A 21,665-nucleotide genomic window follows, 5' to 3' on the forward strand; every position below is an offset into this window, starting at 1 on the left:
AAGAATTTCTCCACTTGTCTGTGGAGATGCTTGTTAACAATTTTCGGGCCCCACCCTACACATAGACGCACAGGATCTCGCGTGACTCGGAGGTCTGCACTTCAGTAAGCTTTCCAAGGGATTCTGACGCTGGTAGCCCTCCGGTCACACCCGATTTGGGCTGAATTTCCACTCACAGGCCTTGCGGTCCCGCTCCCAGGGGCTTCTGGGATCTCCGAGCGGGTCCTATGGCCCCGTCTCAAATCTCCAATTGGCCCCTCGCTCGTCCCGCCCCCGTAGGCAAATCTTTTCTCCTGGTTGGTCGGTGGTCCGGGAAGTTGGTCCCGAGTTCGCTGTTGACGCCTAACGCACGCTGAGACTTCCGGCGTGGGAGCCGAGTACCGAGTCCTGCGTGAGTCAGAGGCGAGGGGAAGAGCGTGGCGCACAGGTTCTGCCCCGGGGCGGTCCTGGCAGGGGCGGGCCAGGGGGCGGTGAGGCGGCGCCTGTGAGCAAGCGAGGCGGAGGCGCGGGAGCCGGCTGCGCCCGGGCTAAAGCCGGGCTCCTCGGCCGGGATTTGGGGCCTCGGGGCTCCCGGCTCTTGTGGACGCCGGCCCTCCTTGCACGGGGCCCGGGGCGCCTTCCTTGGAGGGCGCAGCTGGTTTTGGGGCCTGAAGATGGCGTCGGGTCCGGGCTTCCAGGACCGGGAAGGGCTCCTGATAGTGAAACTGGAGGAGGACTGCGTCTGGGGCCAGGAGCTGCCCCCGCCAGACCCAGGGCCCAGCCCGGAGGCCTCCCACCTACGCTTCAGACGGTTCCGCTTCCAAGAGGCCGCTGGGCCCCGGGAAGCCCTCAGCCGGCTCCAGGAGCTTTGCCATGGGTGGCTGCGGCCTGAGATGCGTACCAAGGAGCAGATCCTGGAGCTGTTGGTGCTGGAGCAGTTCCTGATCATCCTGCCCCAGGAGATCCAGAGCAGGGTGCAGGAGCTGCATCCGGAGAGCGGCGAGGAAGCAGTGACTCTGGTGGAGGATATGCAGAAAGAGCTTGGGAGACTGAGGCAACAGGTGGGAGAAAGAGCTGTTTTATATGTAGTTTGGCCCCGAGAACTGGGACATCGCGTAGGCCCAGTTCCCCATACGAATTTACTTGGTTGCCCTGAGTAGACCTTAGGTGGGCAAGAAGCCTTTTTGTAGTTTAGTGAGGAACTTTCATTCTGCAGATTTTCCCCAAGTGAACAGAATGAGCAATGAAGAGTGCCCTGTTTCCACATGGAGGCAGTGTCTGTGCATTAGTGTGAGCCCAGGCGTTAACTCGTCAGGTTCAAATCCTCACTCTGCTTGATACTAGCTTTGGGACTTTGGCCAAGTTACTTAATTTCCTTGGGCCTTAGATTTGGTAAAATGAGAATGGTAAAATACTTCTCTAAGGTTGCTTTGAGCATTAGAGAGAGAGCAGGATGTAGTTTTGATCACACTACTGGTTTACAGTTAGTGCTTAATAGCTGTTAGCTAATGTTATATTACAATCAGCAGTCTAACCTCTACAAAGCTGAGTGGCAGTTAATAGTGGACTTAAAAAATAGTCTGGCACTGAAGCTCTGAGGCTAGTTGCCCCAGGGCCACCCAAGTTTAACTTATCCAGTAGTGAGGAATTGACACATCTAGAAAGGGTGGGGCAAAGCGAGAGGGAGTGAGGTGTGTCAGAAGAGCTGTATGGGGAAGGTGTGCAGTGGGAGTGAACTCCCCCCACCTGTCACACACATTTTCTCAGGTGTGCACGGGATCAGAAAAGTTTGGTTTGAGTGTAAACAATTCTTCTCTCTTGCTGGGTCCAAAGGGATTCCAGTGATTCTCTGTTGAAGGCTTGCCTTCAAAATTCTGTACTGATTTCGCCTCCTTTCGGGCCCTGTTGTGATGATGAGTGATGTGGGTTGGTTCCCAGGTGACAAACCATGGGCGGGGAACAGAAGTGCTTTTGGAGGAGCCTTTGCCTCTGGAAACAGCACGAGAGTCACCGAGCTTCAAGCTGGAGCCAATGGAGACTGAGCGAAGCCCTGGCCGCAGGCTGCAGGAGCTGCTAGGCCCCAGCCCCCAAAGGGACCCCCAGACTGTAAAGGAGAGGGGTGAGGAACAGTTATCTGGGCCAATGGGAGGGAGGAGGGGCCTTGGGGTTGCCCCTGACAGCAGCAGGATGCAGCATCCCTACCTAGCAGGGGGCTTTCCTGACCTGAGGCTTCCCTGATGTGGAGTGAAAGACCTAGAGGTGGCTTGGATTCTGCTTGGGGTGGGTGGAGGGAGGAGGATCTCTTAGTAAGCCGTTTTGTATGCAGAACGGAGACGTTTAGAGCTCAGGTGAATGATTTAGGGCTTTAATGCTTGGGCTGGCAGGGAAGACTGCTGGTACTCTGTTGTTTTGAATCACTTTGTTATCCCTTGGTTGCCTTCTTTTGTTTAGTGTTGGATCTTCAGAGTAGAGACTGGGTGTTGGGGAACGGATGCTGTGTTGTGATAATCCTTGGGTTGCCAAGAATTAGGAATGCCATTCTCATCACAATTTCTGTCACCTTCAGCATTATCTACTCCCTGGCTTTCTCTCTTTCCTCCCGAAGGAAACATGGAAGACAAGGAGCTGACTGGGTCCCAGGTGATGTGGAAGTTCCCATTGTCTCCCCCCAGTTGCTCTCATGGGGGTGGGGTCCTTTTACCACTTGGAGAGGATTCTTTCTCCCTCACCACCTGTATCTCCCCCCACCTTCTTTATTTGTTTCCTCCACACCTCACTTGTTAGGCCTGGCACCCTTCTTCCCCATGAAATGTGTCCTTGGCACCCCTGGGTTTTGCCCCTTTAACCCATGACTCTGCTTGAATTGTTCTTGGTGCCTCAGGGCCTAAAGGCGATCTTGTGCTGTTTCAGTTGCCTGAGAGCTTAGAGGACGTGGCTATGTACATCTCCCAGGAGGAGTGGGGGCATCAACATCCTAGTAAGAGGGCCCTCTCCCGGGACACGGTGCAGGAGAGTTATGAGAATGTGGACTCACTGGGTAAGGACTTCTTTTCCAGGGATGAAGACTGAGCCATTTCTGACCAGGGTCCTGTCCCTTAGCCACTCACCTCCCGGGTATAAGTTCTGAGTTTGGCCAAAAGACCTGCCTTTGTCTCAAGTTCCCTGGACTAGGATCGGTTAAATATTTGCCAAGTGCCACAGCTGGCACACGTAAGGGCCCCAGCTGCCAGAGCTGAGGGCAGGGAGTCTAAGCCATAATGGACTTTCTGGGGCTGAATACGTCAAATCCAGTGATGCCCACCCCATCCCCATCCCATCCCCACTTGCACGCATCACACACAGAGTCACAGGATGCTGTGGGGCTCTAAGTTCTTGATGCTTTGCAAGTTCAGAATGCTTATTCTTCTGACCTCACTTAGGTTTTCTATGCTCCATTAGTATTTCTGGACTCTTCTCCAAAGATGCAAATTTCAGGGGCACTGGCATCAACATTCCAGCTTCGTGGCTGTCCCAGTCCTTAAACATTCAGGAAGGGGCAAGGCTTTGTGGAAATTTGGAAATGATCTATATCCAAAACAGGGTCTAAGTAAGTTCTCTGTGTTGAATCATTATGCAGTGATTAAAAATGAGGTCTGTGAAATATGACCCAAAACTGATAGTTGGTTTAGGTGGAGAGTGTGCGGGTATTGTATGATTCCTTCATCTTTTCTACATGTTTGAAAATTCTCATAATAAAAAATTGGGGGGAGTCTTCATACGTGAGGTTTTTGTAAAGAGAAGCACAGCTGTCATCTCACTTGCACTAATTTTGCAAGGGGGTCACTGCTGGGTTTGGTTGCCTTCACGGGGGTCTTCTCCAGGTTCTTTGTCACTGCTGTGGCTTGGTGCCCTGGGTTGAGCTCAGTTCTTTCAGTGAGTGCTAAATAGGAAGAGTTCAGATCATAAGTTCTTGGAACTAAACTTTTTAAAGTCCATGTGTGCTGAAGTTGGAGTGAGCATAGCACAGGATGGCACTTTTGGGTTTTAATCTCAGGGTCATCTCAGCATCCCTTTTCTTATTGTCCATCATATTACATTTTCTCCTTTTGGAGTTGCCCAAACTTAGCTCTATTTTATATGTATCCATAAGAGCTATGGCTCTTTCACAGTATTAAACTGATTCCTCAAGGAACTGACCACCCGACCATGTCTGATTGTTGTTTTAATTACAGAAGTTTTATATTCTCATTGCAAAAAGTCCCAAGTACTACAAAAGTGTAAAAAGAAAAAAGCCATATTCTCCCTCCTCTAATTTCTTTCTCTAGAGGTATTTAGTGGGAAGAGTTTAGTGTATGTTCCAAGTAACTGCTGTCAGAATTCTGTATCTGTCCACTGAAGGCAGGGAACAAGACTCTTTGTTTGCCCTGTCTGGTTGAGGAAAGTGGTGACATAGAAATCCTTTTCTTTCATTGTGCACAGAGTCTCAGGTTCCCAGTCAGGAGGCCCTGAGCACCCAGGTGGGACAAGAAGGAAAGCCCTGGGATCCCAGTGTCCAGACTTGCAAGGAGGACCTGAGCCCCAGGAGCCCAGCTCCAGGTAAGGAATGCAGTTGAGCACCCTGCCCAGCTAGCCTCCCGCTGTTGGGAACAAGGCATTCGAGGGTCTTGGTGTAAGGCTAGCCTATCATCGCTGCCAGGGCAGTACATTGCTTCCTGTGTCCCCACTGCCCACTTTCATCCAGTGATGGCAGGTGAAATACCCAGGGTGCAAAGTGTAAGGAGGCATTCACTCCTGGGCTCACTTGCCCATCCCAGTCCCAGTCCTGCCTCATCTTACCCATTCCCCAAGGGCAGAAGCCAGAGGCTCAGTTGGAGAGGGAAGTCAGGGCCCCTACAAGGGAATTCAAGACTGGTTTGAGCCCTGATTTTGGAGTGATGGCCCCACCCCTTATATGGATGCCTATCTAGACACTTTACCTATATGGGGAAGATGGGAAACTGAGGTAGAGCCAGCCTTTCTGGACTTCTGACCTAGAGGCATTAGCACCTGTGAGATTTCCTTTTCTTTGGTGTAGAAATAACATAGGGGTTTGGTTTCTCTCGATCTTCCAGGGGAAGAGAAATTTGAGAACCTGGAAGAAAGTGCTCAGTCTGTTTCCCCTGGGGGCATCCACCCTCAGTCACTGCTGCCTGGCCAGGCCAGGGGGGAGGTGCCCTGGAGTCCTGAGCAGGGAAGGCCTCAGGACAGGGCAGAAGAGCATTGGGAGCCTCCCCCAGAGGATCGGATGGAGCAGTCCTTAGTGGGGGCCGCAAGTTGCAGAGAACTGGGGCGACCAAAGGTACTGCAGCCAAAGAAACTCCATTTATGTCCCTTGTGTGGCAAAAATTTCTCTAACAACTCGAACCTGATTAGGCACCAGAGAATACATGCAGCAGAAAGACTGTGTATGGGTGTGGAGTGCGCTGAAATCTTTGGTGGGAATCCACACTTTTTATCATTACACAGAGCACACTTGGGAGAGGAGGCCCATAAGTGCCTCGAATGTGGAAAAAGCTTCAGTCAGAATACCCATCTGACTCGCCATCAGCGTACCCACACAGGCGAGAAGCCCTACCAATGTAATGTGTGTGGGAAGAGCTTCTCATGCAACTCCAACCTCCACAGGCACCAGAGAACGCACACAGGTGAAAAGCCCTACAAGTGCCCTGAGTGCGGGGAGATCTTCGCTCACAGTTCCAACCTCCTTAGGCACCAGAGAATTCACACAGGAGAGAGACCTTATAAGTGTGCTGAGTGTGGGAAAAGTTTCTCTCGCAGTTCTCACCTTGTCATTCACGAAAGAACTCATGAGAAAGAGAGGCTGTACCCCTTCTCTGAGTGTGGGGAAGCAGTGAGTGACAGTACCCTCTTTCTTACAAATGATGGGACCCACAAGGTAGAGAAGAAACTCTTTCAGTGTTTGACTTGTGGGAAAAGCTTCCGGCAGGGCATGCACCTCACCAGACACCAGAGGACACACACAGGAGAGAAACCATATAAATGTACCCTCTGCGGGGAAAACTTCTCTCATAGATCCAACTTAATCAGGCACCAGAGAATTCACACGGGAGAGAAACCTTATACCTGTCATGAATGTGGAGACAGTTTCTCTCACAGCTCCAATCGGATTCGTCATCTGAGAACCCATACAGGAGAGAGACCCTACAAATGTTCTGAATGTGGAGAAAGCTTTTCTCGGAGTTCACGCCTTATGAGTCATCAGAGAACTCACACTGGATAGGAACAATGGGATTTCTCTTGGGCCCAGATGAGGTGGCATATTCAGGGGGGCCTGTTGTTGAGACCTGGTGTTCCTTACCCAGCATGATCTGCATCGTTAAGGTAATTGCTCTAAAGGGGAACCAGGAGAGGGTCTTTGTGAGAGAGGTGTGGGGGCAGCAAAGGATTAGCATAAAACTGAAAAGAAATTCTGTTGGAACTAGTGAGGAGGCAGGTCTTTGAGGTGACCTGCTCAGGGTGGAATCCCCTCTGAAGTTCTTCCGGTCCCAGGGAGGAACTACCCTTTTAGCATATTTAGCCAACTTGTGACTTGGATCCCTCGCTGTGTCCAGTGTCTGTCCCAACAGCATTGGGTATCCACGGACTTTGTTCCTGTTTCCTCACTTGGGACATTCAGCAGGAGCTTTTCAGCTCCTGAGGCCCTTGAGACCAAAGAAGAGGGGCCAGGTGTCCTGGGAAGCCCTCTGGAGGCACTGAAAGAAGGGTGGTGAGTTGTAGGTCTCCCGAAGTCCTGGCTGGGAAGCCACAACTACCACAGCACCCTCAATGGCCTGACAGTAGGGCTCATTGGAGGGTTTTGCATGTTATTTGTCACCTCAGACAAAAAGGAACCAGAGACCTAAGGGAAACAGTAAGATGGAATTCGCAGGTCAGCCCAGGAATTGGCAGAGGAAACTGGAGTCTGAATTTGTTTTGCAGAGATTGAGTCTTTAGAAGGTTCTGTGAAAAATGGGTTCCCTGGGAGACTTTGAAAACGTGGATCCTGGGGAAGTTAGGAATCATGCCTTTCCCTGTTGAAAATACATTTGGATGGTAATAAATATCTTCAGGAAACATGAATGTGTGTGACTCATCATTGAGGGCCTTTGACTTGGCCTCCAGTGTTGATCTGTCTTCTGTCTGCTTTTGTTAGAGGACCTGCTTTCCCTTTGTGGTCTTACTTGGTTGCTAAGGAAGGTTCTAACAAAGGTGGCAACAGACTGGCTGAGGTAGGGAGAGTGTGACCCTCGCCAGCTCCAGGCTGAGACTGCTATGTGGTAACAAAGGGTGAAGCCCAGTGGCTGCTTGGGGTGATGTCATAATGGTGTGCTAAAGGTTGGCCTTTTTTTTCCCTTCTGTGGTGTACAAAGTGAACATGTCTTTTGATTGTTTGTTTAGAATGTTTACTTTCTTGCAAAGTAGATAAAGGAAGATCTGGCTCTTCAAAGACAAGTTATTTTGGTCTAGCAAATGGTTCCCAGGAAAAGATGGTCCTGATAGAACTGATTGCCCATTAGTGGAGGGAGATATAGGAGAGGGCAAAATTATTACGAGAAAGCCTTACATTTTAGAATGGGGAATCAGGAGTAGGAATTCTAGGGACTTCCCTACTGATCCAATGGGTAAGACTCCTCGCTCCCAATGCAGGGGGCCCAGGTTTGATCCCTCTTTGGGGAAGTACATCCTGCATGCTGCAACTAAAAGCTGGAGCAGCCAAATAAATATTAAAAAAAAAAAAGAATAGGAATTCTAGGAGTGTGTTTCTGTGGGAAAGAGAATACCAGGATTCCAGGAGTAGGAGATGCTGATGCCAGGAAAACATCTCAGGATTTGGCCCTGGAGGAACATATCTAACTAGCTATTCTTCAGGAGAAAAAGATGAAACATTCCATTGGCAACAGGTTACTAAATATAGCACTCTAAAGTGAGGGAAGTAACCCTGCATGCTCCCCATCCTTGCTTATATCTGTTTCTCATTGCTATCCCTTTCTCTTATCCACAGGAGGGCAGTGGTGGTGCAGGGCTTGGGGGTCAGGGGAGAGAGGGGAGGATTTGAAAGAGATGAATGTGGGATGGGCAGTGGTAGGAGCAGGACAGGGCTGCTCTGGTTGCCGATGCCATGAAGTGGGTGGGTGGTGTAAAGCTGATGTTACTAAGCCCTCTGGTTAGGGTGGCAACTTATGTGGATTGTAAACCTCATGAAAATGGAAAGCATCCCCCCTTCAGAACCCCGCCTTACTCCTCATCCCTCATAAATCACCCATATGGATCTTATGATGTGGTCTAACTGGCATCACTCCTACTTGGAGCACTACAGCTTGAGGCTAGGGCAAGAGTACCCCCAGGTGTTCACTCCTGGCACTAAAAAGGCTTTCCAACAGGAGACGCCACCCAGTCCCCAGTCTAGCTCCCCTTCTAACAAACTTAACTTGCAGAGAGCTCTTCTTGGCCTTGTTTTCATGAGATTATGTCACAAAATATTGCATGTAAAACACTTATCACAGAGCCTGGCATTTGTGCCATCTGTGGGCAGATAATGTGGCAAATTGCCTTTCTTCTAAGCACCTGGCATTGAGATCAATGTAAGGCCACTCTGGGGGCTTCCCTGATGGTCCAGTGCCGTGGCCCAGGTTCAGTCTCTGGGGAACTAAGGTCCCACAAGCCATGCACCGTAGCCAAAAAAAAAACAAAAAACACACCATGCTGGCAGGAATTTTGGGGAGCAGTCTGCTATTGACAGCATTGATGACTTCTTCCTTGTGGTCATTTCAAAAAGCAGGTCAGAGGTCCTTACTGCAGGGCCCCATGAAGGCACTGAAAGGGACAGCCAAGTATATATATGTTTACATTACACACATATTTTTATTATTTATTTTTAATTTATTTATTGGCTGTGTTGGGTCGTCATTGCTGCCGGGCTTTCTCTAGTTGTGGCAAGCAGGGGCTACTCTTTGTTGTGGTGCTCGGGCTTCCCATTGCAATGGCTTCTCTTGTTGCGGAGCTCAGACTCTAGGCCTGCGGGCCTTAGTTGTGGCTCTCGGGCTTTAGAGCGCAGGCTCAGTAGTTGTGGCGCACCAACTTACTTGCCCCGCGGCATGTGGGATTTTGGACTAGGGATTCAACCTGTGTCCCCTGCATTGGCAGGTGGATTCTTAACCACTGCACCGTCAGGGAAGTCCCCACACATACTTTTTACATTGCTACTTTTACCCCACTTGAAAAAGAAACCAGAACAGGTTCCAACTGGCTTTTTTGTCAAAGGGAAACTGACGCTGGGGGCAAATAAAGACCCCTGCCCCCTCAGTCCAAATGGGTACAAAGGAGACCTGGGAGATGTGGACTGACCCTGAGCAATAGCCACACACCCTTGTAGCAAAGGTAGCACATGAGACCAGCAGAAAGGCGCCTGGGTGGAGAATCAGTACCACACGGTAAGCAATGTGAAAAAGCCTGGCAGAGGCAGACTAAAAGCAGCAGGCGTGACAGATGGGGACAAAGCCCCATAACATCAGAGAGGAGAAGTGTTAAAACAGCACTAAGTTGTTTAGTTTTTTCCCCAGGAAAAGCCATCAGAAATTACTTTAAGAATTTTTACTGCAGTAATTAAAGAACTTTTAGGTCTCAATAACACAGGAGGCAGAGAAAATGGTCTCGGTAAATTCAACAATGACAAAATGGTTAATGAAAAATAGCTCAGTCCCGCCCCCGCCCCCCCCAGTTCTGTGACAAACCTTCCAGTTAATGTCCTCAATTCATCAATGAGATACCTTGGATGTCCCAGAAGCTTCTGTTACGAATCAAAACTGGTGGCTCACCAGGATCCAAACCTGCTTCAGGGAGATAGTGGGATTTCCCCAGGCAGAAAGGATGGGAAAAGAAAATACCAAGAAGTTTCTGAAATCCCAGGGTGTGTCTTGGCCCTAATGAGGAACTGTGTTTGCCTCTCTACCCCCCCCCCCCCCCCCTTTGCCTCTAGGCAGGAAAACGTTCTAAATTCTGGGTGTGGTTGTCCACTCACGGTGAAGCTGCTCTCGAGGGGATTTCTTTTCTCTTGGGAGGGGGTCCAGGTTAAGTTTGGGAATCTTGCCCCAGCCACTGGAACAAGAGCGAGGTGCCAGGTTTCTCCGAAGAGTTCTAGTCTTCAGCAATGATTTCCAGAAGCCGAAACTTCAGTCCCTTCTCCGGCTTGGGCGAAGCAAATGAGCCTTCGGGTCCCGGAGCTTAGCTTCTGACTGCATTTGGGACCGAGCACCCCGTCCCTACCGCCCGCATGCCCCACCGGCTGGTCCTGCCCAGAAGGAGCAAGGGCTCGGAGCCCGCGTTCCAACAAACCTTTCCTCCCACCGCCCAGGGACTGGGGGCTGCCGCACCTGCCACCCCCTGGCCGCAGTCCCGCGGAACGGGCGGCCTCATCTCACCTCGGGGGCCGCGGGCGCGCGCTTCAAGGCTGTGCCGGGCCGCGCCCCCTTCTCAGGCCCGCCCTCCACGCAGGCCCCGCCCTGGCCGCACCCCGGCCTCGCGCAGCCTGCGGACTCGGACTCCCCGGGTTGGGCCGGGCCGCGCAGCGCAGGATTTCCCTTTCCTTCCACCCGAACGGTTTTCCGCGGCGCAACACTCCCCGAAACTTCCCCGTCCGCAGGCGCGCGAGCGAACCCGGGGTCGACAGCGGGGCCGGGCGTCTAGGCCCGCCCTCGTGGTCCTGCTGGAGGCGTGCACAGAGCTGGGTGGGGGTGGGCAGATGGGAAGGGGCGTCTCGTGGGCCGGGAGGAGCGGGCCTAGAAGCCCACAATAGGCGTCAAGCAGGGGAGGCGCCTCTTCAATTTTGTGTTAGCTGTCTCTGGCTACAGGGTGGGGAACGGATGGGAGAGGACAATAAGGAGAGCGGGAGACTAAGGAGACAGGTGCAGAGTGATGCAGCCTGGACCAGGAAAAGAGCCGTGAGGAGAGGGAAGTGGAGACGAAGTGAGACCTTCAGGACGTAGAACCGACAGGACTTAACACGGGTCCAGAACGAAATCTAAAATCTTAGGATGACCTTCAAGGGCACTGAAAATCTGGCCCTGATTTGTCTTTGCTCCTCTTCTCTGGTAGCTGCCCCCCACAGCAACCATCCTTGGGTTGCTTGCAGCTTGTTGCAAGGGACCTTGCAGTTTCCGAGGGGACGTGCACTCTCACGCCGAAGAGTCTGCTCCCGCTCCCCTTTGTCCGGACAGCCCTTCTCCCTCCTTCCCCCACACTGTAAAGGCCAGATCAGAAGTCACACTTGCCGGGCTCAGATACATCCCCTACCACCCACGCACTCGCAAAGCCCTATCTGTACTCAGCTCTTACACATCCAAAGGTGGTTTGTTCTGATTCCTTTTCTTTGTGATTAAGTCTAAATGCCCAACACCACACTGCCTAGCAAAGTGAAATGTGCAAAAATCAATGAATATTTATTATTATTATTATCTTGGCTGCACTTTTCAGCTTGCGGAATGTGTTCCCCAGAGGAGGGGCTGAACTCAGGCCACGGCAGTGAAAGCCTGGAATCCTAACCACTGGGCCACCAGGGAATTCACTAAATGAATACTTTTGAAAGGGTGTGACTGCTGGTCATTTATCCTGGGAACCTATGACCATTGGGGAAAAAACAGATGTCTAGTGCAATGAACTAGAGAGCTGTCCAGTATGATCATCTGACATTCCCCCTCAATTTCTTCCACCATCTATTCTACCCTAGGCTTGAAAGGTGTCTCCACAAATGCTAATTTTATAATTAACAAAAATGTTAAGACAATAAAATTGTATTTATAATGTAACCTACCTATTTGAGAAATACGTGAAATATACCAAAGTGTTAAGCGAGCCTATCATCAGTCAACAGAATTTGGGTGCTTTTAATCTTTTTTTATATATCTTTTATAATCGGCATATGTTACTTCCACAATAAGAGGAAACCAAACACTAAATAGGTGGTAATCCATTTACGAGAGCAGAGCATGTCATACCATTAAACTGAAAACCAAGTCTGTCCTTATCTTCTTAAATAACTAGTCAGCATATATATAGCTTCTTTGTTATATGCTGTGGACACATTTAGATTTTAATGCTTTCCCCACATCCATTCCACCTTAGATAATCTGGGACAATAGTTCCTCATTATTCAAGTCCTTGTCTAAGACAGAAAAAAATATGGATTAATGAACATATTTATACATCAAAAAGCCCCAAATTTATTACTTTCAAGTTGTGTATTTTATAAACAATATAAATGCGCATTGCTATGCGAAGTGACGTCAGTTGATAAAAACAATGCCAGTTCACAAGAGATCTAATTCAGGTATCATCACATAACTGCAGAAATCTTTAAACACAAAATCTAATTACTACAACCAGAAGTTGAAGGCATATTGAAGGAATCCTTAATACTATGAGGCCTAGGTTTCAAAAAGCTACCAATTCTAGAATGGATTCTACTCTGGACCTGTTTCTTGATTATTTCTTGTTGCATTTCTTTCAGTGTAAAATGGAACCTTTGAAACTCAGGTGTGGTATCAACAAAGTCAAGAAGGTAGTCCAAACTCCTTCTTACAGCAGATAACTTAAATTCAGCAGTCTGCTCTTCAGCTCCTGCTTTCTGAACAATTTCCTTTGTAATTCCACCTTTTGTTTTTGGGGGGCTACTCTTTTCTTCTTCATCCCCATTTAACCACACCATATTGTCATCCAGCTTGGTTTCCAACTCCCCACATTTCTCAAGAAGTTCTCTACAATCCCCATCTTCTAAGCCTTGAAGATCATATTCAGGTTCCTTTTTGTAAAGAAGATTTTCCCATGCACTTGCTATGGTTATTTGTTTTACTTCATCCCAACTCTTGGCCCAGTTAAAAATTGCACTTTTTATGTTGTAGATTTTAATCTTGGAAACTCCTTTTTCTTGCTCATCATCACTTTCTTCAAAAATTACAAGACTCTCCTCAAGTTGCTTCCACCTATAAAGTCGTTTGCAGCTCAAGATCACACCTTGATTCATTGGTTGAATCAAGGTTGAAGTGTTATGGGGAAAGAACATGCATTTTATTCGACCATCCTCACTGGTTAGTGATTCAGTGGAAGGGTGAACTGGAGAACTGTCCAGAAGTAACAAGGCCCTGACATCCTCCTCATGGAATCTTAGAACATTAAGTTGAAAGTGCTTGACCTCAGGAACAAAGTTTTGAAAAAACCATTCTGAAAACAATTCTCTGGTGAACCACACATCTTTACTAGGTTTGTATATCACAGGTAATGTACATGTGTCATCTTTTACACTTCTGGGCAGCTTTGATTTTCCAATAACTATTGACTTTAACTTATGAGTTCCATCTGCATTTGCACATAAAAGAGCAGACAACCGTTCTTTGTTTATTTTCCTCCCTGGCAGACAGATATCTTTTCTGCTTGCCTGAGTATTTTCTGGCATTGACTTCCAAAAGAGGTCAGTCTCATCCCCACTGTAAAGCTGAGCAAGACACAGTTGCTCTTCTTTGATAAGCATGGACAGTTTTCGTCGAAACGGCTCAACATTTTCTGAAGCTGGACTTAGGACTTGTTCCCCACATACTTTTCGGTTCCCAATTGCATGCCTATTTCGAAATCTAAAAAGCCAACCAGTGCTGGCTTTGAAGTCTGTTCGCCCAAAACACTGTGCAAATCTCTCGGCAGCAGCCTGCAGCTCCACACCTCTCACAGGGACTCCAGCTGAGCGTTTCTGTTGGTACCACATGTAGACTGCATCATCCACGTCGCCGTATTTGGCTCCTGTTGTCCTCTTTCTCTTCTCAGCCCCTACTAATGGCATGTCCTGCTTCAGTACAAAGTCCAAAATCAATTTCTTATTCTTTTTAATGTCATAAAATGTTGATTTACTGATTCCAAATTCATCCATTACACTTTTAAGAGATCGTCCAGCTTCAATCCTACTTAGAACCTTCATTTTCTCCTCCAAATTCAGTGTTGTATATTTCCCTCTCTTATTCATACTGAATTTGGTTTCAAACAATCAACAAGGGCAAAAAGGGAAAAGCCTTACTGAATTGGGAAAAAAATTGAAAATGAAACAACTCTCCACCCTCCAACCCCCAACTAGCACAACCCCCAGAAGGCACAGGCATTTATACCTAAGGGTAATAGGCTAAAAGGGTTAAGGGCTCATGATTGAAGTGTTGGTCTAGAGGTAAAGGTCTTCTGAACTCAGAAAGTTGCCACTGCCAAGGTCCTGTCTAGCTGTTGCTCCTGCAAGACATGGATGATTAGTCTTCAGAAGCCCCCTTCTGAATGCTTTTTCTTCTCTCGACAGATATAACAGCACCTGTCAGGCATAACACAAATACCAGCCTAGCCCCCCTAACTGAATATAGGAAAAGACACAAAAGGAAGAGAGGAAGTGAGATGTGCTCACAAGAGAACAGACTCAGGTAAGAGAAATCTCAATAAAAAGTGGTGCTTCAGAAAGGAGTGTGAAAGCCTCAAAGGAAAGAACAGAATAATATTGTGTAACAGAGATGCAGTGTGGCTTCTCCTCTTCCAAAACAAGCTGATTTTACCTCACTGCCAGAAAGGAAAATGGTGCTCATATTGCTCTGCGTGTAGTGTCCACTGGACAGCAGTCCATCCACTTGGATAAAGACTCCAAGCTACCCTGACAGTGGGATGTTTGGAGAGTTGGAATTCAGGAACAGCTGTATAGTATCTTTAGGTGAAGAAGAAAGTTAGTTGGTTCTGTTGTCCATATGAATGAAATCCAACTTCTACTCATTCAGTATAGCATTCTCAAAGACTAAACTTTAACTTGAGTGTTTCTTATGTTTACCAAGGTAATCTGTAAGTATATAAATAATGTATTTGTTACTGGCACTTTTCCACTCTCAGATCTTCTTCCTTGTGTACATCTGGTGTATTCTCAAGTGTTATTTTTCACTGAAACTGTTCCATATTTGGGATGTTATCAAGTTTCAGAATCATGGCAATTCTTAGAGATGAGCCCAAAAGTTTTATAAAAATTTTACAGTAGTTAAAATATTATTAAAAAGATCTGCTTGTCATTGTTTTCCTAAATTTATATTTAGTGTTAAGTAACATACTTTTTATATTTGAGACTTTGATTTCTCTTCAGTATATATTTTACTTAATTTGACCCAAGCCTCAATTTTTCCACTGCTTGAAGAAATTTAAAAGGTTTCTCTATTGGTGATTCTGATCACTTGTTTCCCATAAATCCTTCTGTTGGTGAACTCTTCTATAGCTCTGTGCCCTCAAATATTCCTTTTCAAGTCCTCCTGGTGCTGCCCAGTGCCATTCCATGTCTTTAGAAATGTCCTACTCTAGATTAATTTCATGGTTCTCATTCTCATTTTGTTACTCATGGAGAGTAACAAAAACTGCCACTTTTATCCATTCCAGGTGCTATGAAGAAAGAAAAGTATGTCAGAGAAATGAGAAAAATGGTATTTCAGATATTCTTCTTCTCCTTTAGGGCAAAGCCTGACTGACTTTCATTCATTTCTCAACTACACAAAATTCTCAAAAGCCTCTCATCTAGAAACCTAGAAGGGTCCAGACCATTAGTTTTCCTCTAACATTTGTTGCAAGAAATGTCAACTGCTTTACAGAGTTACTAAGAGGATCATGAAAGTGCGACAGTTAATAGGGTGTGGAGCCAATGACAGGCTGGGATCAAGCAACCTTCTAAGAGAGGCAGCTCTAACTAAGGCAATTATTATTACAAATGGAAAAAGGAAAAAGAGTGTTAGCCAATAGCGGCACCATTAAATCCAGCCAGTCATCCAGCAAAAACATTCAGCCCACTGCGGCAGTTGTGTAGTGTCTTAGAATAAACTGCATGTGTTTGCTTTCATTGCTTTCCAGCTGGACATTCATTATTTCTCAAACTGTGCCCAGTTAGGGGAAGGTGAAATCAAAAGGAAAGACTCAGGTGACTTTTGTGGGCTCCACAGCAAGAGTAAGGAAACTTTAAACAATGACAGTCATCAGTGACCCTCATTCACAATGCACCATTTTGTGCCTTGCTTCCTCTTCTTCCTTTCAGTGGGTCTCTTTTCCCACTTTCTTCTCCCCTTGTTCACTAACCAGCTCCCTACCCATGTTACGAATCAGGCCTGCCAGGGACATTCAGGGGCACTGCTGGCAGAACTCCATTTATTCAATTGAACAAGTTCCAATTCTATGCTCAGACTTGGTTCAGATGATAAGGATCTCAGTGCTAAGAGCTTTACTGCTCACTGTTCTGACTGGAAACAGTAGTTACTTTTGAAGAAACTAAGCCCCAAGCTGAGATTCTAAGGAGATGAAACTGCTTTGAAATATATTCAAGCCACTTAATCAGATGCCTTTTTTTTTTTTTTTTTGCCATGTTGCATCTTAGTTCCCCAACCAGGGAGTGAACCCGTGCCCTCTTAAATAGAAGCACAGAGTCCTAACCACTGGACAACCAGGGAATTCCCTGCAGATGCTTATTATTATCACCTCTGCTTAATCCTTTTCTCTCACTCAAAAAGGGTCAAGATCTGTGCCTCAGAGGAGTGTAACACCAGTCTACCTAAAAGCAAAAATAGCATAATGACCTGGTAATGGCCTCCCATTTTCATTCCCACTTTAAACTTAGCTCCAGATGAACTGCCCTGGAAAGAAGCTCCCTCAAAAAGCCTCAAATGGTGCTTTTTATTATTTTATTTAGTTTATTGAATGCAATCTCTTCACTTCCAATCCAAGCGATCCATAATAGATCCACAAGAACTTATTTTCTAACTTTAACTCTGTAAATATACCCCAATTACATTTATTTATTTATTTATTTTATTTATTTTTTACAGTTTTTAAATTTATTTATTATTTTTTGGGGGGTACACCAAGTCCAATTACACTTAGTTTTAAAAAGTACTATAGTTTTCCTCACATGGTCATCTCTGAAGCTTTAGAGGCTTTGCTCTTACCTTTCCCTCTGCCTGGAATGTGCCCCATTCCCTGCTGCCGGCAAATCCCTCAAGGACTTTTATAACTCTCCCCAACCCCTAAATCAGCTTTCATTTCCTTGGAATTCCCATGGCATTCGGCTTATGTCTTACGCTTTCCTACCTTGTGTCGCTGATATTTGTTAAATTGCCTCAGTCCTTTTGCTAGATCCCTTGAATCAAAGGCACTGTTCTATCGACTCTGTAACAACTGGCTACACATAGTAGACTTAAATAATCCCTTGACTAGTATAGGCTGACACTATGAAAACACTGACAACTGGAAGCCGACAACTAAAAATACTCAGATTCTTATAAATATGATTCAGTAAATATTTACGGAATACCTACCTTTCCCAGGCAACTCTACCAGACACTATAGGACACAGAAGATGAAATGAAGGTTCCCATGCTCCAATGGGCACGCTGTGGTGGAAAAAGCTGAAGACAGGACAAAGGGGCCCTAAATTCCACTGGAGCACCTGCCACTGGTGAATTATGTGGCCCTGAGCAAGTCACTCCTTAGCTCTCAATTCTCTGTCAAGGAGATCTATAAAAGGAACCGACTTCACTAGTAAAAACCTACCTCACAAGAAAAAACAATCACGTGAGCACGCACGGCCCAGAAATGAATACACACCCCTCAAGGGCCGTCGATCTTCACCGGTACAAAACGGCCTCGTATTGGAGGAGGCTGCGACCAGCCCCGGGACCGCAGCTCCGGAAGGCCGGGGGCCCCGCGCAAGGAAGCGGACGGCGACCCTCAGGGCGGGGCCGGGTCACCAGGCTCCGCCGGCAGCCGGAACGCGAACCAGGAACGACCTGGACGCCCGCGCCTCACAGAGCTGGGAAGCGAGACTGCGACACCCGGGCGCCGAGCCGCGCGCTGGGCCCTCTAGGCTGGGCAGGCCTGGAGACTCGGTGGACTTAACTCTTTCTTGTCACCAGGACTGAAACCTGGCAGCAAGCCGGTGGCCCAGCCGGGCCTGGAGCTGCAGCGCTTGCGGACCCAGCCAGCTGCGGAAGCCCCTCCCCGGAAGTGCGTCATTTCCGCTTCCTGCTGGAGTGCCGGTCGCTTACGCAAGGCGGACTGCAGGTGGGGCCCGGGGACTGGATAGGGCTAAGTGGCACAAGGCCTTCGCTCCCAAACCCCCGGGCCTCGGGGGCCAGCCTCTGAGAGGCGCGGGACGGGGAGCTGACCTCCTCAGAGCGGTGGCCGGACGGGCGGTGACTTGCGGTTGAGCCCCGGGAAGAGGGAGCGGCCTCCCGAAGCCGAACCGTCCGAGGTAACCTAGAAGCGGCTTCGCCTTCGGCGCCGGCTGCGGAGCCCCCGAGAGACGCCCGCCGCTGCTCGGGGCCGCTGTAAGGCGGCCGGGGGCGTTTCCGGGCCCGGCGGCCGGACTGTCCCGGGCGAGGCTCGCCGTCAGGCTCCTGAGGCCGCTCTCTGCAGCCTTTGCGCGGGTGGCGCCTGGGGCCGCGCGGCGGGAACGCGCTCGGACACTGGCCGCCGGCACAGCGCTCGCGGGCGCGTCGGGGCAGTCGTGTCCACTTTCCCGTCTCCGCCGGCGTTTCCTTTACTGGCTGATGTTACCGCGGGAGACACGGGTGGTCCAGCCTCAGAGAGATCGCTTCCGCTGATACAAAAGCCTGGGAAGTCCCCGCGCCTCCTGAGCCGGGGGGCCATCGGGAGCCGGCCGCTTGTGAACACCGTGGCTTCCCGGGCAGAATTTCGGTGCCCTTCCTGCTGGATCACCTCAGGAAAAGAGAGGCTCACGAGGCTCTCCTCAGCCTCGCTTAGAGGTCTAAATGGCCCTTGGAAACAGGTAGCTGCTGAACGTAACCATCACCAAGTCTCATGCTGTCCTTTTTTTCTCCTTTGACGTTTGAATAAACATTTCGTGAACAAGGGTCACGAATTGTAATTTTTCCTAGGTCGAATAAAGAGAAATTCAAAATACAGGTATAAATCTTCTGCATGTTGCTGTTTATACATCTTGCAAAGAAAGGCCAAGCTGAATGTTGAAGAACTAACATTCTTAGTTATTACTTAATTGGAGGATGCTCTTTGAGAAGAATAAGTCTCCATTTTTCTTAATTACTTTCCTTCTACTCTGGTCTCATTGTTTCAGCTCTCCTGCCAGTAATCAGAATGGAAAGCAGTATCTCAAATGGTCTAGGAAGTGAAGGCTTCCATCTTCCCAAGAGGATGAAGGGTCGTACAAGCTGTACCAATTTACTGAAGACAAAAGACTATGATAATATGTTGAAATTTAAGAGAAACTCAGAGTATTCTCCTGATGTTTCCTTAATGGGAAAGAATGGCATAGGAAATGCATCACGTAAATCTTTGGATAATCCCCAAACTCCTTGCAGCCAATGTTTGCTAGTTTTCTCACCTACCAAACTTTTCCGATTATTTTTTTGAAAAGACTGTGATATGATGACATATGTCTTGAGTAAGCTGTGCTGTATTCAGTTGAATAATAGAAAAGGAGAGAAGAGTCTGGCTGCTTATTTTTAAAGTTCTTTTTTTGTCTCATAATAAGTAGCAAATGGTAAAGTTCATGTGGCTTTCTTACTGAAATGTGCTTTTTTCTGCCCCCAATGCTTTAGGAAGAAGATCCTTTTATTGATTTTGTTCCAGACCAGACTGGGCCTCAGTTGTCAAAGGTCGTGCTGGTGGGGTGTCCAATACGAGAGCAGAATTGTTGCACGAGAAGAATGATGACAGTAAATCTGAAGGTCGCTGAGTACTTGAACCCTCAGATCAGGGCTCTGAGGGAGACCAAGGGATCTGTGACAGAGAGCTCCAGTCAGCATAAAAAATATGCCCCACAGGCTGACAGTCTCGGTCCTGAGAGGTCTCACCAGCACTTCCGGAGCTTCCGCTATCTTGACGCAGCTGGACCCTGGGAGGTTGTTGACCAGCTTCAGGAATTATGCCGTCAGTGGCTGAGGCCAGAGATTCATTCAAAAGAGCAGATCTTGGAACTTGTGGTGCTAGAGCAGTTCCTGACCATCCTGCCCAGGGACACCCAGACCTGGGTAAAGAAGCACCATCCATGGAGCATCGAGGAGGCTGTGGTCCTGGTAGAACACTTGCAGAGGGAATGTGGTCAAACGAGGAATGGGGTGAGAAGAAAGATTCCTGATGTGTACAGTGAAATTGGGTGAAGGTGGATATATTGTGGCAGTTAATTGAGAAATAAAGTGAAATGGGTCACTGTTCTATTGTTCCTTTGGGACATACAAAGCAGGACCTGAAAACACAGACCCACAGCCATAGTCAGTCCACAGGTTTCAGAGGTCCTGAGAGAGACTTCCCTGGCCTTAGGGACAGAGTTGCTCTTTGCCCTCTTTGGAGCCAGGGGGTGTTGAGGGTAATGAGCCTAGTCTGGCTTGGCCAAGGAGATGGGCCTCAAGTTCTTAGAGACAAACAGAAGGTAATAAGGAGTTGGAGAGGGTGGGGCATACCCAGAAAAGGAGGAACTCTTAGAGACCGAAGGAGAGCAAAGATAGGAAAGAGAAGCAGAAACCAAACAACTAGAGGAAGACTGCCCAGGAAGAGAAAAAGTAAAAAGAAAAGAGAAAGATTTCAAAATCCCAACAGAGTAGCTGAGAGAAGACACAGCCTGAGGGATAGTGTCCTTCATACTGTAGACGGGGCCTCCACTGCTCTCCCTCAGTGGCTGTTCCTTGGCTCTGGTCTGAGCTGGGATCCAGGGCATGCCCTTGGGCAGGTGGCAGCACACCAGCTGGCCTCAGGCCTCCTGAGAATACCGGGGAAGCACACGCTTTATGTCAGAATCGTTTGGAGATACATTGGAGCCCTGACTCTTTTCCTCCCACTTTTTTCTCCATTTCATCCCCATCCTCTGTGAGAATCTTCCCTGGCCATGTGGAAAATCTGGTTGACAGGACAGCTTTTAAATTCAACAATTCCTTAGTCTTTTGAGAGAACTAGAAGACAGGAAACCACTAAGGCAGGGATCTAGGTTGGGAGAGCAAGTCTGTGAAGGCAGCATGAGAACAGGTAGCCTGTGTAACCCTGCTAGTGGTCTGAGCTGGGCTGAATGCAGAGGATGGGGGGTGCTGTCTTGGAGGGCTGGCAGTAGTCACACCTTTTTTCCTTCTCTGCCAATTTTCCTATGTCTTGTGGATAGTTCTTGTGGAAAACCGGTGGCCCAGTATCTCTTTTAAGTCTTTGTGTCATTTCCTTCTGTGTCTCTTCCCACAGTCTACACTCCCTGCTTTTCCCTCCCTCTCCCACCAACCCCCAAACCAAAAGTAAGTTCTATGGTAACAAAGATGGGGATTATTTCTAGGTTGCGGTCCGTGAACTGGGGAAGGAGGCAGTGCTCTTGGGAGAAACAGCAGAGGCCCTTGGCTTCAAGCTGAAGCCAGCAGAGGCCCAGCCAGTGGGCATGTCCCAAGATGGAGAAGTTTGGAATACACCCCAGGGTCTACAAGAGCCGCTGAGCAAGAATACCCAGACAGAAACTGAACCAGTATATGAGAGGGGTAAGGAGCTTTGCGTTATTTTCCTTCTCCAGGGAGCTGCGATAGTAATTCATTAAGCCAGAATGTTGTTACCTTTTTCTGGCCTGCCCTTTGGGTCTACAAATGCAGCCACATTAGCAATTAGGACGCCCCCGAGGTGGCAGTAGAACAGACCAG

At 48.2% G+C, this 21,665-nt stretch overlaps 3 protein-coding genes across 20 annotated transcripts in view; 2 read left to right on the forward strand and 1 right to left on the reverse strand.

Annotated features, from left to right (window-relative positions):
* Positions 1-14,400, forward strand: ZNF263 (zinc finger protein 263). 3 transcript variants are annotated; one of them, XM_057747337.1, is made up of 7 exons: positions 1-104; positions 280-1,040; positions 1,918-2,098; positions 2,546-2,619; positions 2,890-3,016; positions 4,438-4,554; positions 5,070-8,021. In XM_057747337.1, the coding sequence occupies exons 2-7, from the start codon at positions 654-656 to the stop codon at positions 6,236-6,238; spliced, it is 2,055 nt and encodes a 684-aa protein (XP_057603320.1). In that variant the 5' UTR covers positions 1-104; positions 280-653; the 3' UTR covers positions 6,239-8,021. The 3 variants fall into 3 exon arrangements, with proteins under 3 accessions (XP_057603320.1, XP_057603322.1, XP_057603321.1); XM_057747339.1 differs by adding an exon at positions 14,318-14,400 and having other exon boundaries at positions 54-1,040; positions 5,070-5,296; XM_057747338.1 differs by lacking the exons at positions 1,918-2,098; positions 2,546-2,619 and having other exon boundaries at positions 54-1,040.
* Positions 11,880-18,014, reverse strand: TIGD7 (tigger transposable element derived 7). 13 transcript variants are annotated; one of them, XM_057747357.1, is made up of 2 exons: positions 17,629-18,014; positions 11,880-13,809 (listed from the first exon to the last, which is right to left on the reverse strand). In XM_057747357.1, the coding sequence occupies exon 2, from the start codon at positions 13,742-13,744 to the stop codon at positions 12,359-12,361; it is 1,386 nt and encodes a 461-aa protein (XP_057603340.1). In that variant the 5' UTR covers positions 13,745-13,809; positions 17,629-18,014; the 3' UTR covers positions 11,880-12,358. The 13 variants fall into 13 exon arrangements, with proteins under 13 accessions (XP_057603340.1, XP_057603336.1, XP_057603337.1 ...); XM_057747353.1 differs by having other exon boundaries at positions 11,880-13,822; XM_057747354.1 differs by having other exon boundaries at positions 11,880-13,825.
* Positions 17,951-21,665, forward strand: part of LOC130859876 (zinc finger protein 75D-like) — a 13,849-nt gene continuing 10,134 nt past the window's right edge. For 3 of the 4 annotated variants that reach the window (XM_057747342.1, XM_057747343.1, XM_057747344.1), the window contains exons 1-3: positions 17,951-18,274; positions 19,602-20,120; positions 21,314-21,509. In XM_057747342.1, the coding sequence (XP_057603325.1) occupies positions 19,710-20,120; positions 21,314-21,509 (607 nt within the window). In that variant the 5' untranslated portion in view covers positions 17,951-18,274; positions 19,602-19,709. Of the gene's footprint in view, positions 18,275-18,317; positions 18,812-19,601; positions 20,121-21,313; positions 21,510-21,665 lie in introns of those variants that run through there. The other variant, XM_057747341.1, reaches the window with a different exon arrangement.

The sequence above is a fragment of the Hippopotamus amphibius genome, chromosome 9, assembly GCF_030028045.1.
Source record: "Hippopotamus amphibius kiboko isolate mHipAmp2 chromosome 9, mHipAmp2.hap2, whole genome shotgun sequence".
Taxonomy (NCBI): Eukaryota; Metazoa; Chordata; class Mammalia; order Artiodactyla; family Hippopotamidae; genus Hippopotamus; species Hippopotamus amphibius.